The sequence below is a fragment of the Leptopilina boulardi genome, unplaced genomic scaffold (genome assembly GCF_019393585.1).
Source record: "Leptopilina boulardi isolate dan_hultmark-lab unplaced genomic scaffold, ZJU_Lbou_2.1 LbouV2_325, whole genome shotgun sequence".
Taxonomy (NCBI): Eukaryota; Metazoa; Arthropoda; class Insecta; order Hymenoptera; family Figitidae; genus Leptopilina; species Leptopilina boulardi.
This window is the reverse complement of record NW_026137891.1, coordinates 3652951-3680124: the sequence shown is the minus strand read 5'-3', so window position 1 is coordinate 3680124 and position 27174 is coordinate 3652951. Positions and strand designations below refer to the sequence as shown.

At 27.2% G+C, this 27174-nt stretch overlaps 2 protein-coding genes across 3 annotated transcripts in view; one reads left to right on the top strand and one right to left on the bottom strand.

Moving 5' to 3' along the window:
• Positions 1-4: 4 nt before the first annotated feature.
• The window catches only part of LOC127284666 (somatomedin-B and thrombospondin type-1 domain-containing protein-like), a 31349-nt gene continuing 4179 nt past the window's right edge, over positions 5-27174 (top strand). Inside the window, exons 1-6 of one of the 2 annotated variants that reach the window (XM_051310238.1) lie at positions 5-143; positions 1136-1424; positions 3498-3759; positions 4046-4296; positions 20945-21139; positions 22215-22335. In XM_051310238.1, coding sequence (XP_051166195.1) covers positions 4059-4296; positions 20945-21139; positions 22215-22335 — 554 coding nt within the window. In that variant the 5' untranslated portion in view covers positions 5-143; positions 1136-1424; positions 3498-3759; positions 4046-4058. Of the gene's footprint in view, positions 144-1135; positions 1425-3497; positions 3805-4045; positions 4297-20944; positions 21140-22214; positions 22336-27174 lie in introns of both variants that reach the window. The other variant, XM_051310237.1, reaches the window with a different exon arrangement.
• On the bottom strand, positions 22342-26252 carry LOC127284659 (phospholipase B1, membrane-associated-like). Its single transcript, XM_051310215.1, has 7 exons — positions 26038-26252; positions 25870-25971; positions 25363-25574; positions 25115-25291; positions 24752-25047; positions 24494-24672; positions 22342-24349 (listed from the first exon to the last, which is right to left on the bottom strand). Exons 1-7 carry the CDS (start codon positions 26168-26170, stop codon positions 24201-24203), a joined length of 1248 nt encoding a protein of 415 aa, XP_051166172.1. The 5' UTR covers positions 26171-26252; the 3' UTR covers positions 22342-24200.

The following is a 27174-nucleotide window of genomic DNA, read 5'->3' as shown; positions in this document are numbered from 1 at the left end:
ACTGTGCCTCGGGGACTATTTATTTGTAATGAGCCAGTTACTTTGGGTGCGCAATACTTTTAGATTATCACTCACAACGACTTTGGACCTGCGCTGTTCAAAACACTTGACGAATATATGTGTTTGTGTTATTATCTGACCAGGTTTTGTATAATTGTATATATTTACACTCAATTGTCCTTTGTCTGCAAAATTTCACATTATGTGCGTAATTTGATTTTAGATTATTTAATATGAATTTTATCATTATAAATTTCCATTTTTACCTGCAATCAATATTTTTCTATAAATTAAAATATATTCTAATTTTTATAAATTATATTTATCTAATACAAAATAATTATTAATATATTTTTTAATTTTTCAAATTTTCGCAAAAAATTAAGAAATTTTGTTTTTTTAATTTTTCTAAATTTAAAAAGATAAATAATATAGTTTACAAGTTGTGAATTCCCTAATGAAACTAATTATCTATAAATTAATCAAAAAAATAAGGGGAGGTACCTTATCATATTATTATATTTATATATCAAATTTCCTTATTTTGCGAAGGAAAATTCTTTTCTGATTACTTCTAGTACTTTATCTTTTTATAGGAATACGTGGCATATGAATAATTTATTGCGCATTAATTGTTACTACCCGGAAAACATATAAATGACAATATTACTCTAAATCCAAGTTCTAATTACAATTATTAATATAGGAATTCTAATTGTTGCATATTGTGACACTTCAATTTCATAACCTAAATTAAATTTTTCAATTAATTTATTAAAATAGACAAATACGCAATTAAGATAAGAATGTTATTTATAATATTGATAAGATATTGTTATTATTAAAAATAAGCGACAATAATCGATAATAAATAGCAGTTTAACAAAAGTAATATAAAATCAATTACCATCAATCATATAATGAACGTCATTCGTAATTATTATTTATATATATTCTGATAATTTATATTTTGTAGAATAATCCGATGACGATGATTTTCAGACAAATGAATAATAGAATTATAAACTTTTTGCAAATAACTTAAAGTAAACATTTTTGTTTGTTTGATGCGATTTATGACAATATTTATTATGAAAAGCTGTGGAAACTAACCTATTTATTTTAAATTTTTCAGAAAAATAAAACTGCTCACGCGTCGATTTGTTTGACCAATCAAAATATTCAATTGTTCGATAACGATTTAGGATTGGTGGATATTTCTTCTTGTTGAAGTAGTCATTGGATACTTCTACAAAGCGACGACAGAGGGAGACAAAAAGGCGCCAAAAATGTCCGCCATCGCCGCCATATTGGTTTATTCCTTTCCCGGCCGGCTACTGGAAAACGTGTGTGGTAAACAATGAAATCATTTATGAATCTCAGATTGTTTTTCAACGATTTTCGTGATTTTCACATCCAGAAAGGTAATTATCTTGATTTATTGAATATTTTACAAACAATTTATTGCATTGTCATTGGATTTTTTTTATTAATGAATACTTTTATCGTTAACAATGTGACCTTGTATGTGACGATTGTTCCAAATTTAATTTCATCCCTTGGTATCAAATAATTTGATTTTTATTTTCTATTTATTTCATATAACCTTTATATTCAATGCTGATTGTTAAAACAATGATCAATTATTATAAAATTACGATAACCTACAAATGTTCTTGCATCGATTTTGTAGTTCAGTTGTAGGGGTAGTTGCCTATTGTCAGGGGCTACATAACGTACGTTTTTTGAAAATATTCTTATTTAATATTTTTTATTTCTAATTATTGCTTTATAAATTAGTCAATCGTGTGAAGATAATTATTGTTAAATAACAATTTTATAATTTCATCGTTTTCAATTTATTTTTTTTTCTCCTAACAATTGTATTAAATTATCAAGAATTAAGTTATTGGTTTTTTTAGAAATATTTTGGCATTTATAATTGCTTTATTGTTAATAAATAATTTTTAATTATTTATTAACCGTATAATTATAAGAAAACTTGAAAAAATATAATTGTCATTAAATATTAGTTAAAAAATTTCTGATTGTATGAAAATTTAAATTTTTTTTTGAAATTAAAAGTAATTTTTTCATTTCTTTGAAATATAATTGTACTTTATCGGTAAAGTTACAAAATATGATAAAATCAAAACTAATTTGAAATTGAAGGTAGTGTCAAAGTTTGAGTCGTATTCCATGAAACTTGGAGTGTTGACAAATACAATTAGTTACTTGTTAATTAGAATGTTTAACCGGTAATTTCTCTATACTATGAGGGAGTAATTCAATTTGCTTTCTGTAGTCTATTAGAGCTGTCGCGGCTTATTTAGGGAATAACACTTCGCACCTCAGAGCCCCCAAGCCTTGTGCGCTTTATCTTTATTCGTGTTAATTTCACATTTCCCATATAGCAGAAATAATTATTAGATACTGTAATTAACATGTGAAACAAAAGGGATTTACTTTAGTAAAACACAATTATTAATTGAAACACTTGCGACAATGTCTTTTTTGATAATATTGTTATTATTTTATTTTAAAATTGAATTTTCATTTTTTGAAATAGAAATAATAATTAGTAAAGTATTTTTAAAAAATGTATATATATTTTACTGATTTTGTAAAAATTGTTAGGATGTATTGTACCACGAAAACTTCATTATAAGGCGTTTCACAATTATGACTTGCATAATTGCAGTTTTCACTAATTAAAGTTTTCTCGAGTCTTAATTAAATAGAGAGCTAAGAGAAGGGCATTAAAGTGGATATGGTCCTTGTAATTAAGAGTTGAATATTTCAGGTGACTTTTCAAATTAAACCATAGAAGTAATCATTGTTTCATGTCCTTAAAAATGATCCCGGGAAAATAAAAATTAAACTCAAAATTAAGAAACTGATTTTTGGTCAGGGAATTTTGCATATATTGAAAAAATATTTAACAGGTGAAAAAAAGAAAGTAAATCAAAATTATCTAAACGTATAATAAAAATTGATTGACGTCTTATTAAAATTGAGCTGTACTTCCTGAAGTTTTCACTATGAAAGCACTCGTGATGGGGTTAAAAGCTTTTTATAATGAAGATGGAGAGCACTTTTGGTATTAATGCATCAAGTTTTACTTGATTGATAAATGGGGATAGTGAAAAAAAAAAATTCACTATTGTTTACACACGCAACATAAGGAATTTACATATTTAATTAATTTTTACGATAAAAAATTTGTTAAAATTATACAAATTAATCAGATATTAAAGTTTTTCATTTAATTAGCATGCAAATTAATATTTCAATTATTTATTTATTCTTTAATTGTGTAAATTGTTTTATTTCAAATTTAGAGGAAAATTATTTACATTTCGAAAAAAAAAGAGAGGAAAATTTGAGTAAAGTTTGTACAATGTAACTTATATCGTATTTGGAAGAGAGATTAATTTGAATATGACGTTTGCCGGGTGTATTTATCTTGAATAGTAATCGAGTAATTAATCTTCCAGGATGCTGGAAGCAAGCGCATGCTCGTCCAGCAGTGAGCGTCGGTGACGACGTCGAAGATGACGAGGAGGAGGACGAGGGTGGTTTTGAAAATGTACTCATCGGCTGGCAGTCGTCCGTTGAAGGTAGTTGTTTGCGGTGTCTCAGGTGGTGCGCTCTCACACTCCCATAGCCGTCATTCGTGGTGGGGACAAGAGAAATTTTCTATGGAGAAGATTCAGCTTCTATCGTTCTCCATCTCCCGCCACATCACAGTTGCTTTACGTAAGCCTTCATGCACCACTCGAAAACAATAGATCGATTCCAAAGGTGAATGATTAAACAAAAAAAAAAAAAAAAAAAACTAAAATAAAAAAAAATCTATATTAAAATTGAAAATAGTTAATTTAAAATAAATATTGAAAATTGAAATAATTTTTATGGGTTCAATTTATAAAAAATATTAAAAATAATAGCGATTAAATTAAAAGAAAAAGCTCGGAAGAAATTGTAATTTCTTCTGCCACCTGTCGGAGTTGAAATCATAATTTATAAATTTTTATTTATTCAGGCCTTGCTGTATTATGGGTCTTCAAAGTTGGATCATTATTGGAGTTATAATTGGATTATTTGTCAACAATGCTTTTGCTGGAAGTTGTAAGGAAGCTTCGCTTTGCTGTACTGGACGAGATTCCGCGTGTGTCGTGCAGAAAACATCGCCGAATGCCATTATACAAACTTTGTCTGATAAACCGTGTTATTGTGACCACGCGTGTCTGAAACTTGGAGACTGCTGTCATGACTTCAAGGATGCTTGTGGAGGTTAGTTTATTTTTCAAATCAATTTTAATTGAATTAATCTCAGAAATGAATTTATGATTTTTTGTTTATATTTAAATTAAATATTTTTAATAATAATAATATTGAAATTAATATTTAAGAGACAATGAAGATGAATTTAAAAATTCATTTCTATTTAAATAGAAAAATTTATTATTAAACAAAATTTAATTAAAAAGAATGTTTTTAAAAGAAAGATATCAAAATAGTTTTCACAATAGAAATTGTTTTTTGTAATTATCCATCATTGAGGTTTCAATTCTATTTTCTCCAAGAGTAGTTTGCCTAGTTTACTTACACGCAATTACAATTTGACCGATTTCTTCACCTCCGGTTAATTTCAACCTCTATTTTAATCCCTGCGCTTCTTCTAAGGTTTAAAGACCTCGCGCAATATAATTGTTCTACTTTGTAGCTTCCCTCTTATCTTCCACTTGCGACAATCAAGTTTCAATGTTCGTTTTAATAGAAACAAGGCTCTCTGTATATCTATATATATTTATAGTTTATTTCCTCCTTTTTGCCCATCATACTATGGGAAAGTTTGAAAAGTGTTTTCGTGTTTTCCCTCAACACACCCCATCAAGTACGCTCTGAAAATTAAATTTAAATGTCACTCTAAATTAGAGTAATTTCAATTAAAACATTTCTAATGAGATATATTTCTCTCAATGCAATAATTATGTCGATGTTTACAATGTAATAATTGAAATGTAAAGGGAATGTTTTACGTTTTAAAATTTTTTCATACCTTATACATTTCAATACTATTTTTTTTCCTAATTATATTTTTAATAATTACATTATTAAAAAATGTTTTAATTAAAAAGTTTTTATAACTTACATAAATTTTTTAATTGAAAAATATTTTTCAACTTTTCAATTTAATAGGAATCTTTAATATATTTTCATCTTTTTTTTTAGCTTTTGTTTAGAAATTCATTTAAATTTTTGAAATTCCTTGAAACTAAAATTTTGGTTTTTTTCTTATTAAATTGACGAAAGGGAGATTAAAAGATTTTAGAATAAAATTGCTTTAACATCTTTTTATCTATTATTTTTCCTATTTGAGAAAATTCCATTCTTTTGTTCAACAGCTCACAAAGTTTTTCTCTTTTATCAAGAGAACTTTGAGAACTTTGCTATTTTGAAAGTTTATACCTCCCTCCTCAGACTGGAAATAGTTTCGATAATAAATGTAGGAATGGCAAAAAGTAAAATATATTTTTTCAAGGATATTGTCGAAGGAAATGAAACTTTTTTGAAAGTTTCAATGACTTATATTGTGATATATGTATATGTATTCTTCAATTCTTTTGTTTGAAAAGCTAATACAAGAGCATATAAATACAAGTCGAGGATTACGAATATTAAGAATTATAAGGGAAACGGATTTTTAGTTAAACTATGTTTTGTTGTGATTATGATTAATAGATATATAATTCAGCTTCTTTTATACTCTTTCTCTAGTTTCATTATTTTTAGTTTTTTTAAAAATATTTCTCAAATATTCGTATTTTTTACAAATAAATTAAAATTAGATTTTTTTATTTAATTCACGATTTATTTCTTGAATAAATAAATCATGATTTGTGATAAATTTTTCAATATTCATTTTATATTGGTAAATTATTTTTAATTAATTAATTTTTAATCTCAAAATGAAGAAAGATTTTAATTTACTACTTAATTTCGTTGACATATTTAATAATTTTATAATTCAATTTTTAATTTCGACTATGTGTTAAATTTCTTTGCAATATTGATAGTTATTCCAATTTTCAATTAAATATCAGTTAATATTAATGAAACTAAATAAATTGAAATTATTTTATTTTTATAACAATTGACTGAATTTTATGTAAATAATTAATTACTTTCAATATTCAATTTCAAATATCGAATTTCATTTATAAAATTAGACTTTACTCGACTATTGTATGTTTGATTTTTGAAAATTAAATTAAATTTTTTTTTTTTTAATAGAAAAATTATTTTAATAGAGTAACATTTATCCATCTAGAGAGAAATGTGATTTTTTTGTTTGAAGAAAAAATTTAAAATGTATTTTCATACGAAACGATATCATTTTTTTTTTACTGATCATAATTTTCGAATGGATGATAGAAAGTTGCGAGAAATTGGAATCTTCATGGTTCTATGAGTTTTGGAGTGATACATTACACTTGAGGGCTATAGCTATAAAAACCTTTTGATCTGAACGGCAAATTGGAATCAGTAAACGACCCTATAAAAATTTGCATGCAATGCTTCTTATAGTATATACGGAAAAAAGGTGGAAGTACCTTGGAAAGTACGAGAAACTTTCTTCGTTTTACTATTTACTTTTATGGTTCACACGTCAATATATATATATATATATATATAAAAGTACAAAGCGTCGTTCTTACTTTTTCAAAATACGAAATCTAGATTTTTCTTTTTTAATTTGAGATTAGGAAATTTCTATAAATTGGCAATTGAAAATAAACAATATAAAAAAATAATAATTTAAGTTTTTTTTTGTTCTTCTGACTAAATTTTGCAAATGACGTTAAGTAAAGGAAGATTTACTTTTGTGTTAATGAAAAAATTTGTTTTATTTTATTCGAATTTTCTAAAACCTTTTCGTCGAATTCGCGGTTCGTTAAACGTTGTTGTCTCAAATTGCGAAAATGTCGAGGTGTTGATACAGAGGGCAAACTATGAGAATAATGAACGTCGCGGGTCAAACGTGCGGTCCACACAAAGCGAGAGGTCTCACCCAAACGCCCACAGCTCACACAATCACTCGCGCCCCCCTTTCCATTTTCCTTTAAATACATATAGTACATGCACGCACTCTGAACATTTCAAATTCAAAACGTGAATACAATAGTATTCTCTCGCGAATGAAACTCAAGTTTGCACAAGCTATTAAAAAGCAAAAAAAGAAAAAGAAAATTGAAAAAATTTTATTATTCATATACGCACAATCGTTGAAACAATTAACTCGATTAATATTGTTAAATAATTAAACATTGATAAAAATATTTTATCATTTGTAAACAATAAAGAATTAATTTGAAACAAAATTTTAATCAAATGAATCTAATTTTTTTAAGAAAAAAAAAATATGTTTGGTTTATAGTTTTTCTCTATACATTATTCTATACACTCAGAAAAAAGATATGAACCATTTTTTTATATTTACCCAATTTTTTGGTTAGTTCAAACAAAATTTGTTTAATTCAAATAAATATTTATTTGATCTAAATAACTGTTTGGTTTATTTTAATTAAATTTTTTGAACAAAGAAAAAATTTGATTGAGCTAAATAAACGTTTAGTTTATGCAACCAAATGTTTGGTTAACTGTATATCAATGCATTTATTTTGTTGATTTAACCAAAATTTGGTTGCTTCAAACGAATTTTTTTCTGAGTGTATAAGGAAAACTTATATTATTTTATACTTTTATTTATTTCTTATTTGAACTTTGAAAAATTCATTTTCCTTCTGTCGCTCTGTGTTTACAGAAAAAAAGTGTGTGATTGTTTGTTCAAAAGAATATTTTCTTTTGTTTTAATTTTTGTTATCGTTGGAAAAATTGAAAGAAGGAAACAAAAAGGAGGCGCAATATATAGGTATATAACTGAGACTTTCATTTATACAAGTGTGATTTCAAGCTTCTTGTATACCCAAAGACTTTTTATTTTTTTTCATCGTTTTTTTTTTTTACCTATTTTCTTTCGTTGAAGGGGGTCTTCAAAGGAAAAATCCAGTGTAAAAGGTGTTGGCAAAAGTAGATGTGCGCTTTTTACATGCCAACCACATTTTTGAAGGATTTTCTGTTTGCTTAAACTTATACGATTGAAGTTTGCCGAGTACATTTAATTTCAGTTTAACTTTCTCAAAAGATGAAGGGGATTTCGAAAATTGACTGGTGAATTTGTTTTGAATTCATCCCTCTATATTGTATGTTTTTTTTTTGTTTTAGCAATTTTATTTCTGACTTTTTAACCCTGAGATATTTTAAAAATAAAAAAAAAAATTTAATATTCAGAAATATTTTGTTGAATAAAAAGTTTTTCAGGGATATATAGTTTTTGGTTGATGAAAATTTTGTGTGCGGCGAAATTAAAATCTCTTTAAGTCCACTTCCTATTTAAACATTCTGAAAGGATTCTGAATGTAAAATTAGAAATTCTTATAAACTTTATGAAGGAGAGCTTTAAGACCTTAGGTGCAACGGTAAGCTCATAATCTTATAAAATCCCTTCGTGGCTTCTTTATTTGAAATATTAATTCTTGGTATTATATAAACCACCGAAACTTTCATGATCCCTTTTTTATATAAAGGACTTTGTTACATTTGTCGTAGGAAATTTTTCTTTTAGAATGCTAAAACAAGACAAAGAAATATAAATAAATTAATTTAGTATTGTTAGAATTTTTTTTTAATTAAAATGTATTCTCCATAAGATTTTTAGTCGTTTTCCTCTACTTTTGTTTCTAAACATTTTCTCTTTGTAATTTACTTGGAAATATTCTAAGTTTGGTTGAAAAAATCATTTGTCTTTTAAATTTCATTTAAATTACACGAATTTCGGTAAAATGATCATTATATCACTGCTTCAGATTTTTCACAAAGAACTTGAAATAATTATATCTAAAACTTTCATGTTTTTTCCAATAAATTTTTTTTAACTTTTTTTTTTTAATTTGCTATTAAATTTATATCCGAATTTATTGACAAGTTTATTGCCGGATTTTGCTGTTGAATTTATTATAGAGTTTACTGTTAAATTTATGACTGGACTTTATTGACAAATTTATTTTTAAATTTGTTATTAAATTAAAATTCTATAAATGTCATATTGAACTTATGAACTTATTGTTAAATTAAAATTATATTAATACAATCTTATTAATTAATTTATTTTGATAAATTTATTCTTATAAATTAATTTGTTTGGAATATATCATAATTATTTCGCTTTTAACTTGTTTGGTAATTAAACATCAATATTTTGACTGATTAGAATTCATGCTTTGAATTTATTCATCATTCAAAGCGCACAATTCAAATCCATTTTGAAATCAAACTACGAAAGGGGGAAGAGGGTATTTCATTTATTTTGAAATGGTGACAATGATTCGTATATAGTTCATTCGCTTCTCTTCTCACACGTTGCGAGATAAATGATTACAGAATTTGTTGATTTAGTCATTAAACATGGTTCAATGTTCCCGCATATTAAGTTTGTCTGCATTATTCTGTCAAATAATACTGCATCATCCACAAATTGCATACTATTAATTACTTCAAACACAATATTATATATCATACAAGTGTGAAGTAAATAATCCTTTTCTCAAAAATTTTAAATGACTAATTATTAATAATTATATTTATATTATTAATTAAAGATTATCTTAATTAATTCAATGATACTTAAATAATTGCGGATTCAAGATTCAGAAAATGCAATTGTAGTTTCAATTATCCTTTTTTATTGTGTACTTTTATGGCTGATAACGATTTCATCTAATGAAATTTCTTATCTCTATACTCATTTCAAATTGCATCTTCATTACTCCCAACTGACGTCTATGAGATTTTTGCATTCTGAGCATGCGATGTTTATGTTTCTCGAGAGTGAATTCAGTGTTTGTCTCAGAGGAATTCTCAGCATGAAAATTGTACTGGCTTTAGTAAAAATAAAATAAAAAAAAAAAGTATGTTCGTCTTTGATGCTCGCGCATTAGGCTAATGAGGGGTCGACTTGCTCCATTTCATGTTTTTATTATATTTTTTTAAGTATCCTTTTAGCACGCGCTGCGGCCAGGACATACGAGGTAGGGGTAATGACGAAACTCGTGTATATCTTGTAATGCAAATTTATTTTTGCTCGCTACACCCCAAACATTATTTACCTTTCGATTACCATATCGTTATCTTAAACTCCAAAACAATGTAACTATACATATATAGAACTTTCCCTTTAACATATACATATTCGAAAAATATCTATATTATGTGCATGTTTCAGATTGTTTTTCCATAGAATATATTTGGATTTTTCATCTTGTTATGAACTTTCCCTTTTTTTTTCTTTTTATACCAATGGAATATTTTTTAAGAGTTTTATTGCAAGAGTTTTGAATCCTTAAAAGAGTTTTGTCGCGAATGATTTCATGAAAGTTTTGCTGTCTGTTCCGAACCCTTAAAGAGAGGGTGTTTATACATATATGTAAAAAAAAAAGTGGATTTATCGGAAAGTTTTTTTTTCGTTTTCGTTTGTGATAAAAAAAAAAAATGAAGAGATGTAAAGATTATGTATAGAGTTTCGAGAAGGCGGGTCAATAAAACTACTTATAAACACGTCTCGCTTGAGATTCAAGAATTTATATAAGGATTAGTGTATATATGCAGTCGGAGCTTTTAAGGATTCAATTGCTGATGGCGAGAGCAACGAACCATTCTCTGTCTTTCCTCTCGTTAGCAAGTAAAATGCCGTGACATTGTCCTACCTGTGGATGAACCTGAAAAGGACCCGTAAGGCCGGTTATGCTAATCGCAAGCAACCGAAAATGTTGGCTGGTCCTTATCTCTCTTTCTCTCCCTTCTCTCTGAACTAAATTCTACTTCTTCCCTTTTTCGCTTCGTCGCCAAAATTCAATGTCTAATAATATATACGACCAATCGTGTAGGAGGGTCTGCCGTCATCTCTCTTATCCTCTGAAAAACATTAAAAGGATTCGTCTCGGATTTTTATATATATATATATAGTCAACCCTTTTAGAAACAAAATAAAACAGAAACCCCTTTGTTATTCTAACATAATATTTTCATTTCGATGAATAAATTTTTCATTTTGTTTTGGCAAAAAAATTCCAACTTGACAAAAAAAATTTTTTTTAAATTTATAGTTTTCCTTTGAGACTTTTTTTTAAATTGCTGTAAAAAAATTGCTTTTTTTATTTTATAGAACAATATTTTCTATATAACAACGAACGAGAATTTGTCTTCGTTTTGTTTGGTCGCGATATAAAGTTCTTTTATTTGTAATCCCATGAATTTCAACTGGGGTTGGTGAAAAAAAAAAGAAAAAAAAGGATTGAAAATGAGCTTTCAAAGCTTCTCTGACTTGAGTTTTTTGGAGTCAAGTTTCGCGAAACGTTTGTGAAAACAAAGAGTTCAGCGTACTTTGGTCCATTATACCCATTTTAAATTTTGCAAAGGCTCGTTAATTTTAATTATCGCCACGGATAGAATGTCAGCATCGTTTAAATAGCTTGCACCGCCTTTTTGACGAGAAAATATCAACGAACGCGTCGCAGATGTCTTTTCAAGTATGATTAATCGGCTCAAAGATATAGTTGAAAACGTTTTATATAAACTATGATAGTCAAGTAACCGATTATTTGAATAAAATACATTTTTTCAGCGTGAAAGAAAATAAAATATAACAAGTTGTAAATTCAGATGTTCATTACATGAACATTTTGCTTCATCTTTACTATCAGCAAAAAAATTTGCTTCCTCGTGGAGAAAGCATTAACATTGAAACCCGAGTAGAAATTTGTAATGGCGCTAGGATGGAAGCGCTAGATGCCATGTTACCGCTTATGGAGTCTCGCGCCGCGAGCTAGCGCCATTACAAATTTCTACTCGGGAATAGACATAACAAAATAATGTAATAATATGAACATTTGAGTTAAATTTAAAGAATTAATGGAAGTTAAAAAATCAAAAATTCATATTTTAACCGAAATTTCTAAATATTTATGAAAAATAATATATAATTTATAATTATTTACAATTATATCGATTCCTTTTAATGCAAGGAACACAATTATTTTATATTTAAACTTGAATTTAAATAAATATAAAATTTTTCAGCTAAAATGTGTATTTTCTATTTTTTAATTTTCATTAATTTATTAAATTTACCTCAAATGTAAATTTTATATAAACCAATCGATTCGTTTTCATGTAAGGAATACAATTATTTCATCTATAAACTTAAATTTAAATGATCACAAAATTTTATTGACAAAATGAGAATTTTTGATTTTTTAACTTTCATTAATTTATTAAATTTACCTCAAATGTATACTTTATATATACCAATCGATTTGTCTTGACGTAAGGAATACGATTTTATTATATATAACCTTAAATTTTTCTATTTAAAAATTTTTTCGATTAAAAAAAAATGTTTGGAAAAAAGACGATAAAATTTTTTTTTGGGTTTTTTTTAAATTCTTTGGTCAGATTTGAGATATTAATATGATAAATGAGCCTACCAAATTTTATCTAAATCCATTAAAACCTGTTAAAGTTATCTTCTAAACAAAAAAGGGATCCACTCACACACACACACACACACATATATATATACATCCGGACAATTGATCAGGATCTCCTATAGGGTCAGCCGGGGTAAATGCGAACGCTAATTATTTCAGCTTAATTAAAATTTTAAAAAATTAGTTAGACATGAGAATTTTTACCTCAGATCCTCTTCAAGAGATTCTAAGTATTATCCCATTTTTCGTTTGTTAATTACCCACTTGGAAAGATTCCCCGGAAAGTGCCCCCTGGAGGTTCTATCAGAATTCCGCCGGAACTTCCAACGTAATTCCGTCGGAATTCCATCGGAGTTCCAAAAAGAATTCCCGATGGGATTCCGACGGAGTTTCGACGGAATTAGGAATCTTAAAAATTTGAAAAAAATTAATCGGAATTCCGTCAGAATTCCGTCGGAATACCATCGGAAATTCTTTAAAAATCCGATGGAATTCCGACGTAATTACGTTGGAAGTTCCGGCGGAATTCTGATAGAACCTCCAGGGTGCTAAAAATTCATTTTATTATTTATAATTGTTTGTTATGAATACTAGAACAGAAACTATTTATATATACTATATGTATCCTCGTTAGTAATTAATAAGCAGAAACTTAATCTCTGTTCTCTCGAAGGAGTGTTTCAATTTTTTTGCCAAATGGTTTGTTGAAAAAGGTTTTTCAGGATCTTAATAAAATTTGGTATTCTAGGGTTTTTGGGGTCGCTGATTACCAATTTGAAGTCAGTTTTTTAAAATTCAAAATGGCGGATTCAATATGGCGGACGAGAATTAAAAAATTCATTGGATTCGCTCGAAAATTGTTACTCGGGGGGTTTCAGGGTCGCTGATTACGAATTTGTAGTTAGCAAATTTTATCATTTTTAAAAATAAGTTTTAGGAAAGTCCGACATTTTGAATTTAAAAAATTTGATTTTTTTTTGTATTTACATTCAATCACTCCAAAATACTTTCTGTACCAAGTTTTGCAAAAATCCGTTATGATTTGATAAAGTTATTGAAGGTTTTAATTGTGTAATGCATTTTAATTTTTAACCTGTTTGATTTTTGTATTTATATAAATGATGCATTATTACATAATAGGTTTATCATAGTATTTTTTTTTTTGAGTTTTTATATAAGTTTAACAATTGCAATACTTTAAATTTATTTTTCCTAAGATTTTTCTGAAATACAGTGGCGTTCGTATTTACCCCGGTATTTTAGGAAAGTTGCAAAGTATCGAGGTAAATACGAACGCTAAGTTTCCTGCGATTGTAATTTATCAAAAAATTTTGCTACCCCATAAAATTGTTCTATGGAAGTAAAGTAACAACTTCATGCACCAGAATACCGGAAGTATTGTCTTTTAAAAGAAAAAACTTATGTTATTGTTTAAACTTATTAAAAGCGTTCGGATTTACCCCGGCTGACCCTAACATGTTTCTATATAGAAAAAAATTTGTTTCCGCCACTTTGAAAATTTTTATAAACGAAAGGACTACAAAGCTTCCTCCACGAGGAAGCAAAGTACCTATTTTAAAATTTTTTAAAAGTATTTTCAAATCCGGGAAAGTATGGTATAAAGCGAAATTTCTCTGTAAGAAATATTAATCTTTAATAAACTTTTATGAAATTTACAATAGTTATATTAAAATTTGGTAAAACCTATTTGATTCATTATCAAATGCTACTAAACTTTATTAAATTCTGTATTAAGTTTATAAAAGTTTTTCCAAAGTTTACAATATCTTATTAATGAAAATTATGCTTTTCAGCATATTTTCCACGAATTGAAAATAATTTTATAAAATTTGATATTTATTTTCTTTTCGTGTATGTACTTGATTTTATAACATTCCTGTTGAGGCAAAATCTGCTTTTTTCGATAAAATAGCAGTGGTATAATTATTATTATAATTATAATCTTTAACAGCATTTTTTTCTCATGCGTAGAATGAGAAATGATAGGAGTGCGGATTTACTATTTGTTAAAGAGTATTCACGTAAAATAGAGACACTTTCCCTAGTTTATTCTAAAGAGTGAAGTTACATTATGTGTAGGACCTATTGTGGTTGGTATTTTTTTTGTCTCCATTTCGATGTAGAAATTTGCGCTTACACTTTTGGTTAAATTAAAGTCGTGATTTATCAACTGGACATGTAATTCTGGTTCTGATTTAACGAGACGTAATCAAATAAAACTCGCGAACTACAACAAAGTGAGACTCCAAACTCTCTATTAACTCGTGCTGACTGGCTAAATGGAATTTCCAACTTACTTGGCTAGGCTAATTCATTTAACACGTGAGCTGTTTGTTTTGATGTTGTTAAAATCTTATTATTAATGCCGTATGTCTTATTTTATTATTCGATTTTGGAAATTTAGATTCTTTCACATGATGAAAAAATTAGAAATTTAAATAATAGAAAAGGTTTTTAGATTCTTTTTTTAAAATAGTTTCCAAGTATAGAAGTTGAATCGTCTCAATTAAAAGATTACAGTCGCACGTGAAAGATTCTTTCACGAAAGTTTTGAGAGTAAATTTTTAATACTTTATCAGCGACGATAAAATAAAAGTTTCCATTTTCGAGAATACTTACGGATATATATATATATATATATATATATAAACGAAGTTTTGAAAACTTTTATTTGAAATCTGGAAAATATTTGAAACTATATATGAAAGTCAATTGGTAAAAATGGCACGAGGTATTATAAGATTAGATATATAATATAATGACACGAAAAAAGAAAATAATAAAATAGGATTTCATTTTTATACATGAAATACTGATCTAGTGATATCTTTTAGATAAATCTCGCACTTTTTGTCGGGGACTTATGATCCTTGAAATTGAAAAGTCAGAAAATGTAATTCGATAATTCTTCTATTAAATTCTTTCTTTTGCTCGTAGAATTCTTGTTCGGTATAAGATGATTCTGACAATCTTCTTATCTTAAATCAAAATCTTTTTCTATCATGGAATTTATTAATAAAATTTTTCTCTTTAGAATTACTTTACGTGCGCTTTTAAGAATAATTGAACTTTACGAACTTAAACGAAACTTGACTTTTTTTTTAGGTCCTAACCTTCTTTTCGATTGATAAAATTGTTATGGAGTTTTTTTTTAATAATTCAACTCTCTAAATTTGAATCAGTGAAAAAGTCACTGGTCTCAAATCAGTCGCTAAATTCTAGCTATTTGAATCAGTAACATTTCACTGATTTTCAGTCAAAGTAATTGATTCTACAGTGAAATATCACTAACTGTCAGTGAAAACCACTAATTCAAATAGCTAGAATTTAGCGACTGATTTGAGACCAGTGACTTTTTCACTGATTCATACTCTCTAAATCTAAATTAGTAAAAATGTTTACTAATTTAAATTAGTGACTCACTTTTTGCTTCTGAATTAGTAAAATTTTACTAATTATTAGTAACTTTTAATAACAATTAGTAAAATTTTACTAATTCAGAAGCAAAAAGTGAGTCACTAATTCAAATTAGTAAACATTTTTACTAATTCAGATTTAGAGAGTATTTAGAGAGAAAAATACAATTTTTTTTGTCTTTAATTCAAAGAGTTTTAGAAAAGAAAATACGATTTAGATTAGCTTAGTTGGAATAATATTAATAGTAAAAGGAAATTTTAGAGGTTTCAAAATATGTATAGTTTCCAAATGTTCTGAAATTGGAAATTCTTGTTAAGTTAGGTAACTGCTTCTCTTTGAAGTACTGTTATTTGCTTCACGTTCGCACCAGCTTTAAATATCACATCCGTTTAATTGGCATACTCAACTGCAATGTAATCAAAGGACGTGCTTTAATTAACCACCTCGATTTCTGTATTTCCAGTATAACACCTACAGAGAGAGAGAGAGAGAGGGGTATTTCTTTGCTCATGAAAATTAAGTTTTTTTTCTAAAAGACAGTTTCCTTAGGGGTTTATTTTTGTCTCACTCTTTATATACCCAATTACCTTTTCTCTCTATAGTCATTTAACCTCCAAAGAAACAAAAGTTGTAACTAAAGTAATTAAAGTATTTCAGACAGAACAGCTGTTTTTTCCCAAGTTTTTCTTAATGTTACATTTCGTTTTACTTCGTGTTTTGTAACACCTTTTGGACCTTTTGAACTGCTATATTCAACTACCAAAATGATTTGTTTTAAAAGTGACTGATTTTCTTTTCTTTCAATTCCTTTCGGACTGTGTCGAATAATAGCTTCAATTATTAATACTTGTATTAAGTAAAAAAATTTTTTATTTTTATTTTATTCAAAACAAAAATGTTCAATACCGAAAATGGGTTTCATTTTTTTTCAATTTTAACGCTCTCTATATAAAATCGAACAGATATTTTGAAATGGATTCAGATTTTATATATCAACGTTTAATCTTTTACCATTTCCTGATCATTATTATTGTCGGTGAGCTATAAAATAGTCATTCGTGAATATAAACGAGATTTTGGTTTCTACATGTGGTTACATGCTCAGAGTCGTATAACAATTTGATTTAATGTGGCGATATACAATCGTTGTTATATTTTCCTGGGCTATTTTCTCTTTGGCCATAGTCACTATACCCACAATTGAATTGTACTGTGTGAGTTTAATAATTGACCACATATGTCTCACAGAAAAAACAAGATCAGCTTATATTGTTAAGGGTTTTTCATTTTTTTTTTTTTCACATTTGACTGTAAAATTATTTTGAAAAGAAAAATTTATTATTTTTGTTTTGTATCTCATTTTTCGTTTAATTTTTTCTCCATGTTTGTCACGTTTCATCAAAAGGGGAATTTAATTCAATGAACTGTAGAAACAATTAACAAGGTTTATGATAAAATTGTCGGAAAAATTAAACCATCTGAATAGGGATTAACGAGAAGGTCTGTAGAATTACATCGAATTAAATTTAATGAAATGTCCACCGGGTGCGTACATGTCTCCAAGCCAGGAACATAAATGGGACTTTAATTAAAATCTCCATTCGAGGATCTATTAGAAGAGGATATAAATCTCTCTCTTCCTCTCTCTCTATCTCTCTTCTCGTAAAGCATCACAGTCACAAGTTTTAGTCTTGAGGTTCAAATTAGCTGTCCTATATAGTTTTGTCTATGTATAAAAGTTTGTTTATATAAAAATTGTCATAATATAGAAATGCGGAAATTCACACATTATTTAAGTGTGAGATAAAGAGTGTTATGAATTTAGATGCTGGGCAATATATGTATAAAGGATCAGAACTTTATTCCCGTGGGTTTTACATTGCATTTTAAGGGTCAATGGCCTTTAGCTCTGAATTTTATGCGTTTATATATTTTACAACTGTCACAGACTTGGGCTTTAATGAGCCATTTACAACGCGCTTAAAACAATTTCATGTTCAAATAAATATAAAACCGGGGTGTTGTAATTTATGTGTAATCCATTAAGAAATTATGGCTATATTTCCCTTTTCTTCTTGATGGATATTATAATATATACAAGAATCTCTTGAACCTTTTAATTGCTCTCAAATTTGTTATTATTGTCAAATTATATTTGATGGAAAGAAAATTAGTATTTTTTAGTTAATAATTTTTTATTAGACATAACCAAAACAACAACAAAATTATTTGATTCAAATAATCGGTTGACTATTATCAAATAAATATTTATTGGTGTCAAATAATTATTATTTGAGATGTTTTGTTTCAAATACAAAAATTACTGGATCAAATACAGTTTATTTAATTTAATTAAAAATTATTTGCTTCAAATACAATTTTTGTTTCAAATAAAAATTATTTGATTCAAATAAATATTTTTGTGTATTATTATTATTATAATTATTATGAGTCAATTAAATGATATTTGTTTCGAAAACAGAAATTATTGGTTATCAAATACAATTTAATTCAATTAAAAAATTATTTGGTTCGAGTAAATATTTATTTGATAATATACTCAAGAAACTGATTATTTGAATCAAATAAATTTTTTAGTTGGACGTTTTTTCATATATTTTTCGATTTTAGTTTCAGACATTACATTGTCTAGTTTGAAATATATAGTTAGAGCAATAAAAATTTTATACGGGGGAAAAAATTAACGATTTCTCATTCTTCGGAAATTAGTGAAAGTTAGTTGAAGTACGTTTTTTTCTTTTTTTTTTTTTTTTTTTTTGTTCTCTATATAGAGACACGGGGCGAGAAGATACTTACCATTATTTTTAAAGTAAGACCTTCCCAATGGGACTTGCTAGTAGCGCCAGAGGGATACTATAAAGTCAAGAAAAGTTCATACCGCCCCCCCTTCACATATATATACTTTATCTTTTCCACTTAGAGTCACACTTCACACTTTTGAATTTTGTCGTCTTTAAAAAAAAAAAAAAAATGTGAGACTGTTGAGATTAAAAAAAATCGTTCGTGAAGAAATTCTTGATTCGAGATATATGTATATAGAAAGAAAAAAAGGGGGCGCGAGACAGCGAGGACTATAAATATTGTACGTGGTTCGAATATCAGTAAAACATTGAAGTGAGCAGAATATGTAGGTTTGAATTTCTGAGAATAATAAAAGATTTGCAAAGACGTATTATATATATATATATATATATATATATATATATATATATACATTAAAAATTGCCGTTTTCTCGGAGAATAAAAATTCATATCTTATATTATATAGAGCGTGTATATACCAAAAAAAGACATCAATCAGAATTCGTTCGACGTCTATCATAATTCGCGTTTGAAAATTTATTGAAACAGAAATTTTTTCCTCCGCGTGAATGATTGGAATTTTTAATTTTTATATTTATTCAATTTTTTAATTATTTTTTCTAAGTGAATTATGTTTTTTTTGAACACTTGTTTTTTTATATTAAATGTTGAAATTTATTTTTTTGATAGTTTTTCAAATTTTTTCCTTGGTATTTTAATAGTTGTGGGATAAAATCGACTACAAAGCTTTTGAAGTGCCATTTCTACGTCTTTTAAGGACACTCTTCCTTTTCCTGCCTGTTCCGCTATTTTTTTCGCATCGGTGAGAGTTTCTTGCAATATATCCTGGAAAATTGTTTTCAATACTGTTTGCAGTCGTGCTGATAATAAAAAATGATTTTCTGTGAAAGAAAAAGTATACTAATTAAAACGAACACAGATTCCAATTAAGTATTCATGAAATGGAAGCGTTCAATTTGTCAGTTTAAAAATTAAAATACTATTTTAATATTCATTTTTATGAAAAAAAAAAAATAAATAAGTTTCATGGAAATAGAAAATGAACTTTGCCACTTGATATAGAAAATTGTTATTATTGACTTTATTTTACCTTTGATATTTTTCTTATTCTGAGCCTTTCGCGTTTTATTCTGACTGTGTTTTCCTGCCATGTCGATAAAATACAAATTACCTGCTTGTGCAATGAATTTTTAATCGGAAATTCATCAAAAAAAAAATTGTATATTTCTTGGTAAGATATATCGATTGACTGTCAAATGATCAAAAGAAACGTGATACTTTTGTTTTGTTGAAAAAAAAAGAAAATTTAAAAATGTCTCAATATTTTGAAAATAAAAAAAAATTGATAGGACATTATTTTTTTTAATCACGATTCAAGTGAGATATTTTTATTAGAAAATTTATAGTTATTTGAAGAATAGAAGAGTTCCTTTAGAATTTAGTAGACAGTTGTATAGCCAATAACTTTTTAAAGGCAAGACAATTTTTTATCAGAAATGTGATTTTTATTGGTCAATAAATAGTACAGGGAGACTTGTATCGAGGAGCCTTCAGCTTCGTTACATTGGAAAGGTTCAAGATATTTTTCAAGACTTCGGATAGAATTACGTCTTTAATATCGTTGAAGAATGAAGCTTAATTGTCTATCCAGTGATCCTATATACAGGATAAGTGTATCCGATTTTTCTTCCCCTTTTGTTTTTCACCTTTCTCTTCATTTTTTTTATAATACGTGAATTTGATCCTAATGGCTTGCCTCTTTAGATTCAGTCACGAGCATAAAGCGATTACGAAAAGCAATTTCCCAAAAGTTGATTACTTAAATGAAAATCCCTCTTTTCTTTCAAGTAATTTTTCTTAAGCCACGAATATTTCTCCATTATTTCCAGTTCCTTCCAGTCTTTATATTTTATTTGCTACAAAATCAAGATTTTAAGAGAAAAATTTGATTTATTCCTTTTTAAACTTTCGATTCATTTTTTGTTTATTTGAATTCTTTAAATTAAATTTTTTTTTAAATTTATAGTATTAATTTTCCTTTTTTTTTACAGTTCTAGATTGCATTGTGTCTGGTTGGGGTCCATGGTCGAGTTGTGACAGTGAGTGTGGACCTGGTTCACAGTCGAGGTCGAGGATGGTGGTGAGAAATGCAGAAAATGGAGGAAAACACTGTCCACAGCTAATGCAGCATCGAGGCTGTCAAGGAACTAAGTGCCATACACGTAATCCAAAGTCTGCTTTGAAAGGTAAGAGCCTTCACCACTTCATTAAATTACTTATACTATGCGCACAAAAGAATAATAAAAGCAAAAGTTAAACCGTTAAAAAACTTCAAACTATAAACCGCAAATTTCCACATAAATTCATCATGACCAAGATCTTTTCTTCCATATAAAAAGACGTTCAAGTTAAATTCGTAACAATAGTAAAATTTTTTAATTTATTTCACTTTTTTCTAAAAAAAAAAAAAAAGTTTAAAAAAATGAATATTATCGTTGAAACCTTAATTAACTTCAAAAATTATGGATGACAATTTTAAACTTTGGATTATATAAAAAATTTCAGGATATTGTGAAATTTTTTAAAGAGCCCTCTGTTTCTATTTTACCGACGGAATATAGAGTGGAAACTTACATTGAAAAAAAAACGAAATTCTAGAAATAAATAAATTATTAACCATTTGAGATTTTTTTGAAGTAACATTTTTAGTATAATATTAATGTGATTAGAAAAAAGAAAATTAAAAGTACTTTTCTTTAACAAGTTGAAGGTCTCTATCAAGTTTAATATTCATTCTAATCTGATCATTTTGGAAAGAGCAAAAGCCAGTCATGCAAGAAATTCGTCATGCGATTCGTCTATTAAGGTTTGCAATTAGAAGAGGTAGTTCGAGGGGCTAATGGACCAAGAGATTAGAACTAATTGTTAGTAGTTACAAAATCGATTTTAATTCTAATAATCCTGATTCGCTCATAGAAATTGCATTGAATTGTGAACCTATAATGAGATTGTTTAGGAAATAAAAATTTTTAATTAAATTTTTAATTAGTTTCTTATTTTATCTTTTTTTATATTCTTTACTTGCTTACATAATTTATATTTTTATATAGGTTAATATAAAATATTAAAAGAAATCGTGCTTTTGTAAAATTTTTCATTATTTTCTTCTTTTCATTATTTACTTAAACTTGTCAAAATTATTAGATGTTGATTGCAATTTTTGCAATAAGAGTTTCCACTCTGTGTTACGTCGATAAAGAAGTTTTCGCTTATATTTTTACAGTAAATGATATTAAACAGATTTTAATTTTTTTATTATAGAAGTCGCTTTATTACTGCCAGCTGAATTAAGTGAAGTTCGACACATCAATGACACAAATGATATTCGAACGAATCTTCGACTTCAGTACAGAGAAAGTCCCGAGTTCGACGTTTCTAAAGAGTAAGTTTTTAATAATATTTTCTATGGTACTTATTATTTTCAAAAAGGCATATAATTTTTTGCTTTAACAATAGTATTAGATTAATTGTAAAAGAAAAATTTGAATTGTCGTCGTACTTTCTCTATGAAAATTCAACATTTGAAAGTTTCTTCGATGCCAGGATGAAACCTTTAACATGTAAGCTCTCGGCTTAAACTTTACTTCGTCGCTTATTCCTTGCTTATGATAGGTTCATCTAAAGTTTGTTTCAAGCTAAAATTTTAGACAGTTCCTTCAGGTGAAACTCATCATAAAAGAGTCTTTAAAATTAAATTACACAAATAAGTTATTTTTCCCCGTCGACGAGGGTTTGAAGATATTAAATTCTAGTTACATGGAGTTTATTATATTAAAATATTTATGTATAAGGAAATACAATATTAAAAAGGGAAATTTTTCAAAGTTTTATAAAATCTAAATTTTAATATTGTCACTCTATTGTTGATTATGAAAATTATGTTAGTGATCTTAAAGTAATTTTTATAGTATTTAATGAAGACGTAGAATGCTTCGTTAAAGTTATTTCTCGTCGACAAGAGAAATGGAAATGGACGTTAATGAGACTTTACCTTTAACTCGTCAAGCGTCTTGCTATGGGAAACTCAAAAACATACCACAAACTTGGAAACTCTCTGAGATTTGTTTCACAAAGAGAGAGAGAGAGAGAGACTATTTTTCCTCATTATGTTAATATAAAAAAAAAACTGCTTTCTTTTTTCCTACAGCCATCCAATTATTATTTTATAAAAGAATATTATTACTGTGACAATAAAACAGAAAGTTTTTATATAAAACTGAATTATGTGGTTTCTATTATTAGTGAATTATAGTTTCAAGTATTTATTTCTTATTGGTATTTCTGCGTTAAATTTTTTCTGTTGAAAAAGTTGTTGCTAATTTTTTAAGTGTCATTTTTATTAATTTCCTATTGGAATTTTTATTAGTATTTCGCTTGACTTTTTCTTTGGAAAAAAAATTCCCAACTTTTATTGAGTTTTTCATGATTAGTCTACAATTTTTCGCTTATATATACCGTATATATATATAAGCTGAGATAAAAGTTTGAGATATGTACAAATCTCTTACTTTTTTTTTTTTTTTTTTTTGCCGTCTCTTGGGACAGGAAGCTTTTACGGGAAGGTTGAAAATATCAGCAGATATTTGGCTTCATTATCTATTCACGTAAACTCCCTTTTGATGATCTCTGGAACTGTGAGCATATACATACGCATATATAAAACTAGACTTTTCTCAATATATATATATATATATGAATTCCTAGGGGTGTTCAAAGTGAAGTGTTCTTTCAACCATTACTGCTTTTTGGATGTTTCTGCTTGTTCGCACGTTCTTATTTGCAGAAAAGATTTAACGAGTGATAACGGTTTTTTTTCTCTCTATATATTCACACTATAAAAGAAAATAGAAAATTGAGAGATTGCGCGCGCAGTATATTAATAAAAAAAAAAAAAATAGGAGAAAACCAATTTCAACGGATGGTTCTTTGTACAGATGTAATCCACACTTTTCGTGACTTTTTTAATATTAGGTTCAATCCTTCTTCAAAAGTCGATGTTTTTGATGAGAAAAATTCTGAATGTGAAGGTAATTTGATCTAGGTTGAATTCAGTATCAGGTGAAAATTATTTTTTCTAGATTATCTTTTTTATAATAATAATTCTGTTTTTCTTGGTATTTAGGGTAACAAAAATATTTAATAATTTTTTATTTTGGACAGTATTTTTTTTACGAAACAATTGTTTCAATTTTGTCATTTTAAAACAATTGGATGCTGTATACGAAAAATGGAATAATTTGTTTGTATTTATCGCAGGTCTATTTTGTTGCTGTTTCGTGATGTGTAAATATAGGGCCTTGTTGGAGTAGGACAATTAAAACGTTTGAAAGGATCTTGCCATACAGCACTTTTTTCACCTACTGGCATTAACAATAAATTCCAAACTGCATTGGCACCTGTATAGAATTATTGGAAAAATTAAAAATCATCGAATTATCTCGTAAATTGGACCATACTTTCTCTCTTTTCAATTGCGAAATGAAAATAAGATCGGAGCAATTCTTCCAATTTTTCAGTATTAAAATGAATTAATTACTCACTTCTTGCATTAGTCTTTTGACTGATGTGAAAGCAATCTACCGATAAATGAGATTTAGGTATATTGTCATCGTTTACATTCCGTAGAGATAAATTGACAGTGAAAGGTGTATAAACAACTGTAAAATCATCTCGTTGAAATTCAGATCGATTTGCAATTTCTTCTTCTAATAATTGAAATCTAAAATATGGAAACTTATTTTCAAAAATTTTTTATAAAAAAAAATTAAAAAAAAAAAAATTTTTTTTTAAATACCAACCGAGTCATAATGTCAAATAATTCTTTTTGATTGTGATTATTTGTCATGGGTCCAAAAAAACATGGACATTCAATTTCAAGAATAAATTGACAATACGGTTCTTTATTATCTACGTCCATTACAGTCCATATATGTGGAGGAGGAACTAGGGCTATAAAAGTTCGCGGTAAATTATCTCTAATTATTCTCAATGCCACAGTAAGATTACTCTCGTGATAATCAATTATCAGTGATGGATTTTCCAAATAACACATGTGAGAACAAAAATCATTAGCTCCTATCATGATTGAAATAAACTGAAAGATTGAATTAAATTTTTAATTAGATTATTAAGTAATTAAATATTTCATAGTTACTTGTTACCTTCCAATGATTTTTCATGTCAACTCTTGAATCGTTTTTCATTAATTTCACTAATGATTCTGCCATGAATGGTAAATCATCACTCGTAGCTCCTAAAGTTGCAAGATTAAATTGAGCCGACTCTTCAAATGTCATTGAATCTGTTTTTGAATAGCCAAATAATTTTGGATTGAATTCCTATAATTTGAAATTAAAATTAAAAAGTGTGTTTCTTTTTTTTCCGAAATTCAGTAAGTGAAAATGTTAACCTTTAGAATATTTGCAACTGTAAGATATTCACGCCACGTTTTTTCACCACCACCGAGAAAAGATACTCCCCTATTGTCGATTAATAAATGAAATAATTTTGTTCCCAATGCACCTGATCCAGCAGTCAATGAATCCCCTAATGCTGCATAAATATCAATATCTCCGGGTCTTAATTTGTGAACACTAATTGGCACATTTAATGATCTAGTACCTATTTGAAATTTAGTTTTAATATTTTTTTTAAAAAATTATTTATAAAATTCAAATTAGAAAAAAAGGAGGATGAATTTTTATAATGATACATTCACAAGGGATTAGAATTTCAAATGAAGAATATTTGAAAGATAAAGAAATAGTTTTTGAAAAAGAAAAAATTCAAAAGGATAAAGAAATCTGATTATACGAAAGGAAATCTATATTTTAAAAATTGAAAAAAAAACAAAATTTTAATATCAATAAATATGTTAGTAGAAAATGATTTTTGAAAGTAAAAAGAAATAAAGTACCTTCTAGATTACAAGGAAATGGTACATTTTTAGAGACAGGATCTTGAATTTTGTGTAATTTCTCTGCCTCCTCGCGCATTTTTTCCTTCTCACCCATTTTTTCTTTAAAAAAGAATTGATTAATTTTTATATTAAAAAAAAGTAAATTTCATATTATTTTATAAATACCAAACATTCGTAGTGTCCAATTTTTAAATTGTCGAAATAATCGAATATTCTCCACAGAATCGAGAAATGTTTTTTGACAATTCAAACAAATATAGAGACTAAAGATAAATGTTAAAAAATACATGAACTTCATGGTTTAGAGAATTTAAAATTTGCAAAATATATAAATTTACGCGAAATCGAAGACGTATTTGATTCTTCTATTATGTCTCTATACAAACTGTGAAGTATGATAATAATATTTAATTATATTTTCTAAAGAAGTATAGCAATTAGTATATATAACTATGAACATTATACGAACCTTGACTTATTCACTGTTTGAATTCCAAGGTCGTATGAATTCATTAAAACTCCTTCATTCATACGAAATATACTTTTTATCATTGTAATTATTTGAAAAAAATTGACATTCAGGAAATTCTAATTATCTTTCAAATAAATTTTTTCGTCTTTGAGACGATAAGTTTTTAATTTTTAATTTAAATTAAGTTTTTTTTTTAATTTACATTTTTTTTCTGGGAAAATTATTTATTCTTTGTCAAGGTATGATGCTCTTATCGAAGTTGTATATAGTAATAATTAATATACTGGAGAATAAGACTGCATCATTTTGTTAAATCTGTTCGCACATTGCATTATTAGTGGAATAGAGAGTTGAAAGTTCGCGGTACGGTCAGACCAAAATCTCATGACCCCAAAATATTCGTGGGACAGAAACAATAGAACTGTGCATAATTTACACGATATATGAGTGTATAGAAAATCGATTATTATTATTATTATTATTATATGTGGAGAAAGCAAATCTACGTTATCTTTTACACACTTTGCATGCATAATTTGTGGAAAGTTTATCGTTCATAGAGGTTATTTTATTTTAATTAATTTTCCTCGCTTTATTAGCTGTTGAATGTCCGTTAACATTAAAGGAAAACACACGAGTTAGATTATAGAATATTTTAATTATTTCACAATTTTATACTTCAATGCTCATATGATTTTTGAATTTCAGGTTGATAATAATTTGGAAAATAAAGAAATGTTGATACATTATTAGAGCATGAAGTTTAAGGAATTATAACCAAGAGAGTTGAATTTCCAATCTGCTATCGTGCGAGTAACCGTATTTCGACT

What these genes read in the sequence shown, in the direction of transcription:
- LOC127284659 (XM_051310215.1), bottom strand. Translation starts at nt 26,170, where the DNA reads ATGAAGTTCATGTATTTTTTAACATTTATCTTTAGTCTCTATATTTGT. An exon ending in ATTTCCTTGTAATCTAGAAG is followed by an intron (nt 25,575 to 25,869) that starts GTACTTTATTTC and finishes AATTTCAAATAG; the next exon opens with GTACTAGATCATTAAATGTG. An exon ending in CAGTTGCAAATATTCTAAAG is followed by an intron (nt 25,292 to 25,362) that starts GTTAACATTTTC and finishes TTCAAATTATAG; the next exon opens with GAATTCAATCCAAAATTATT.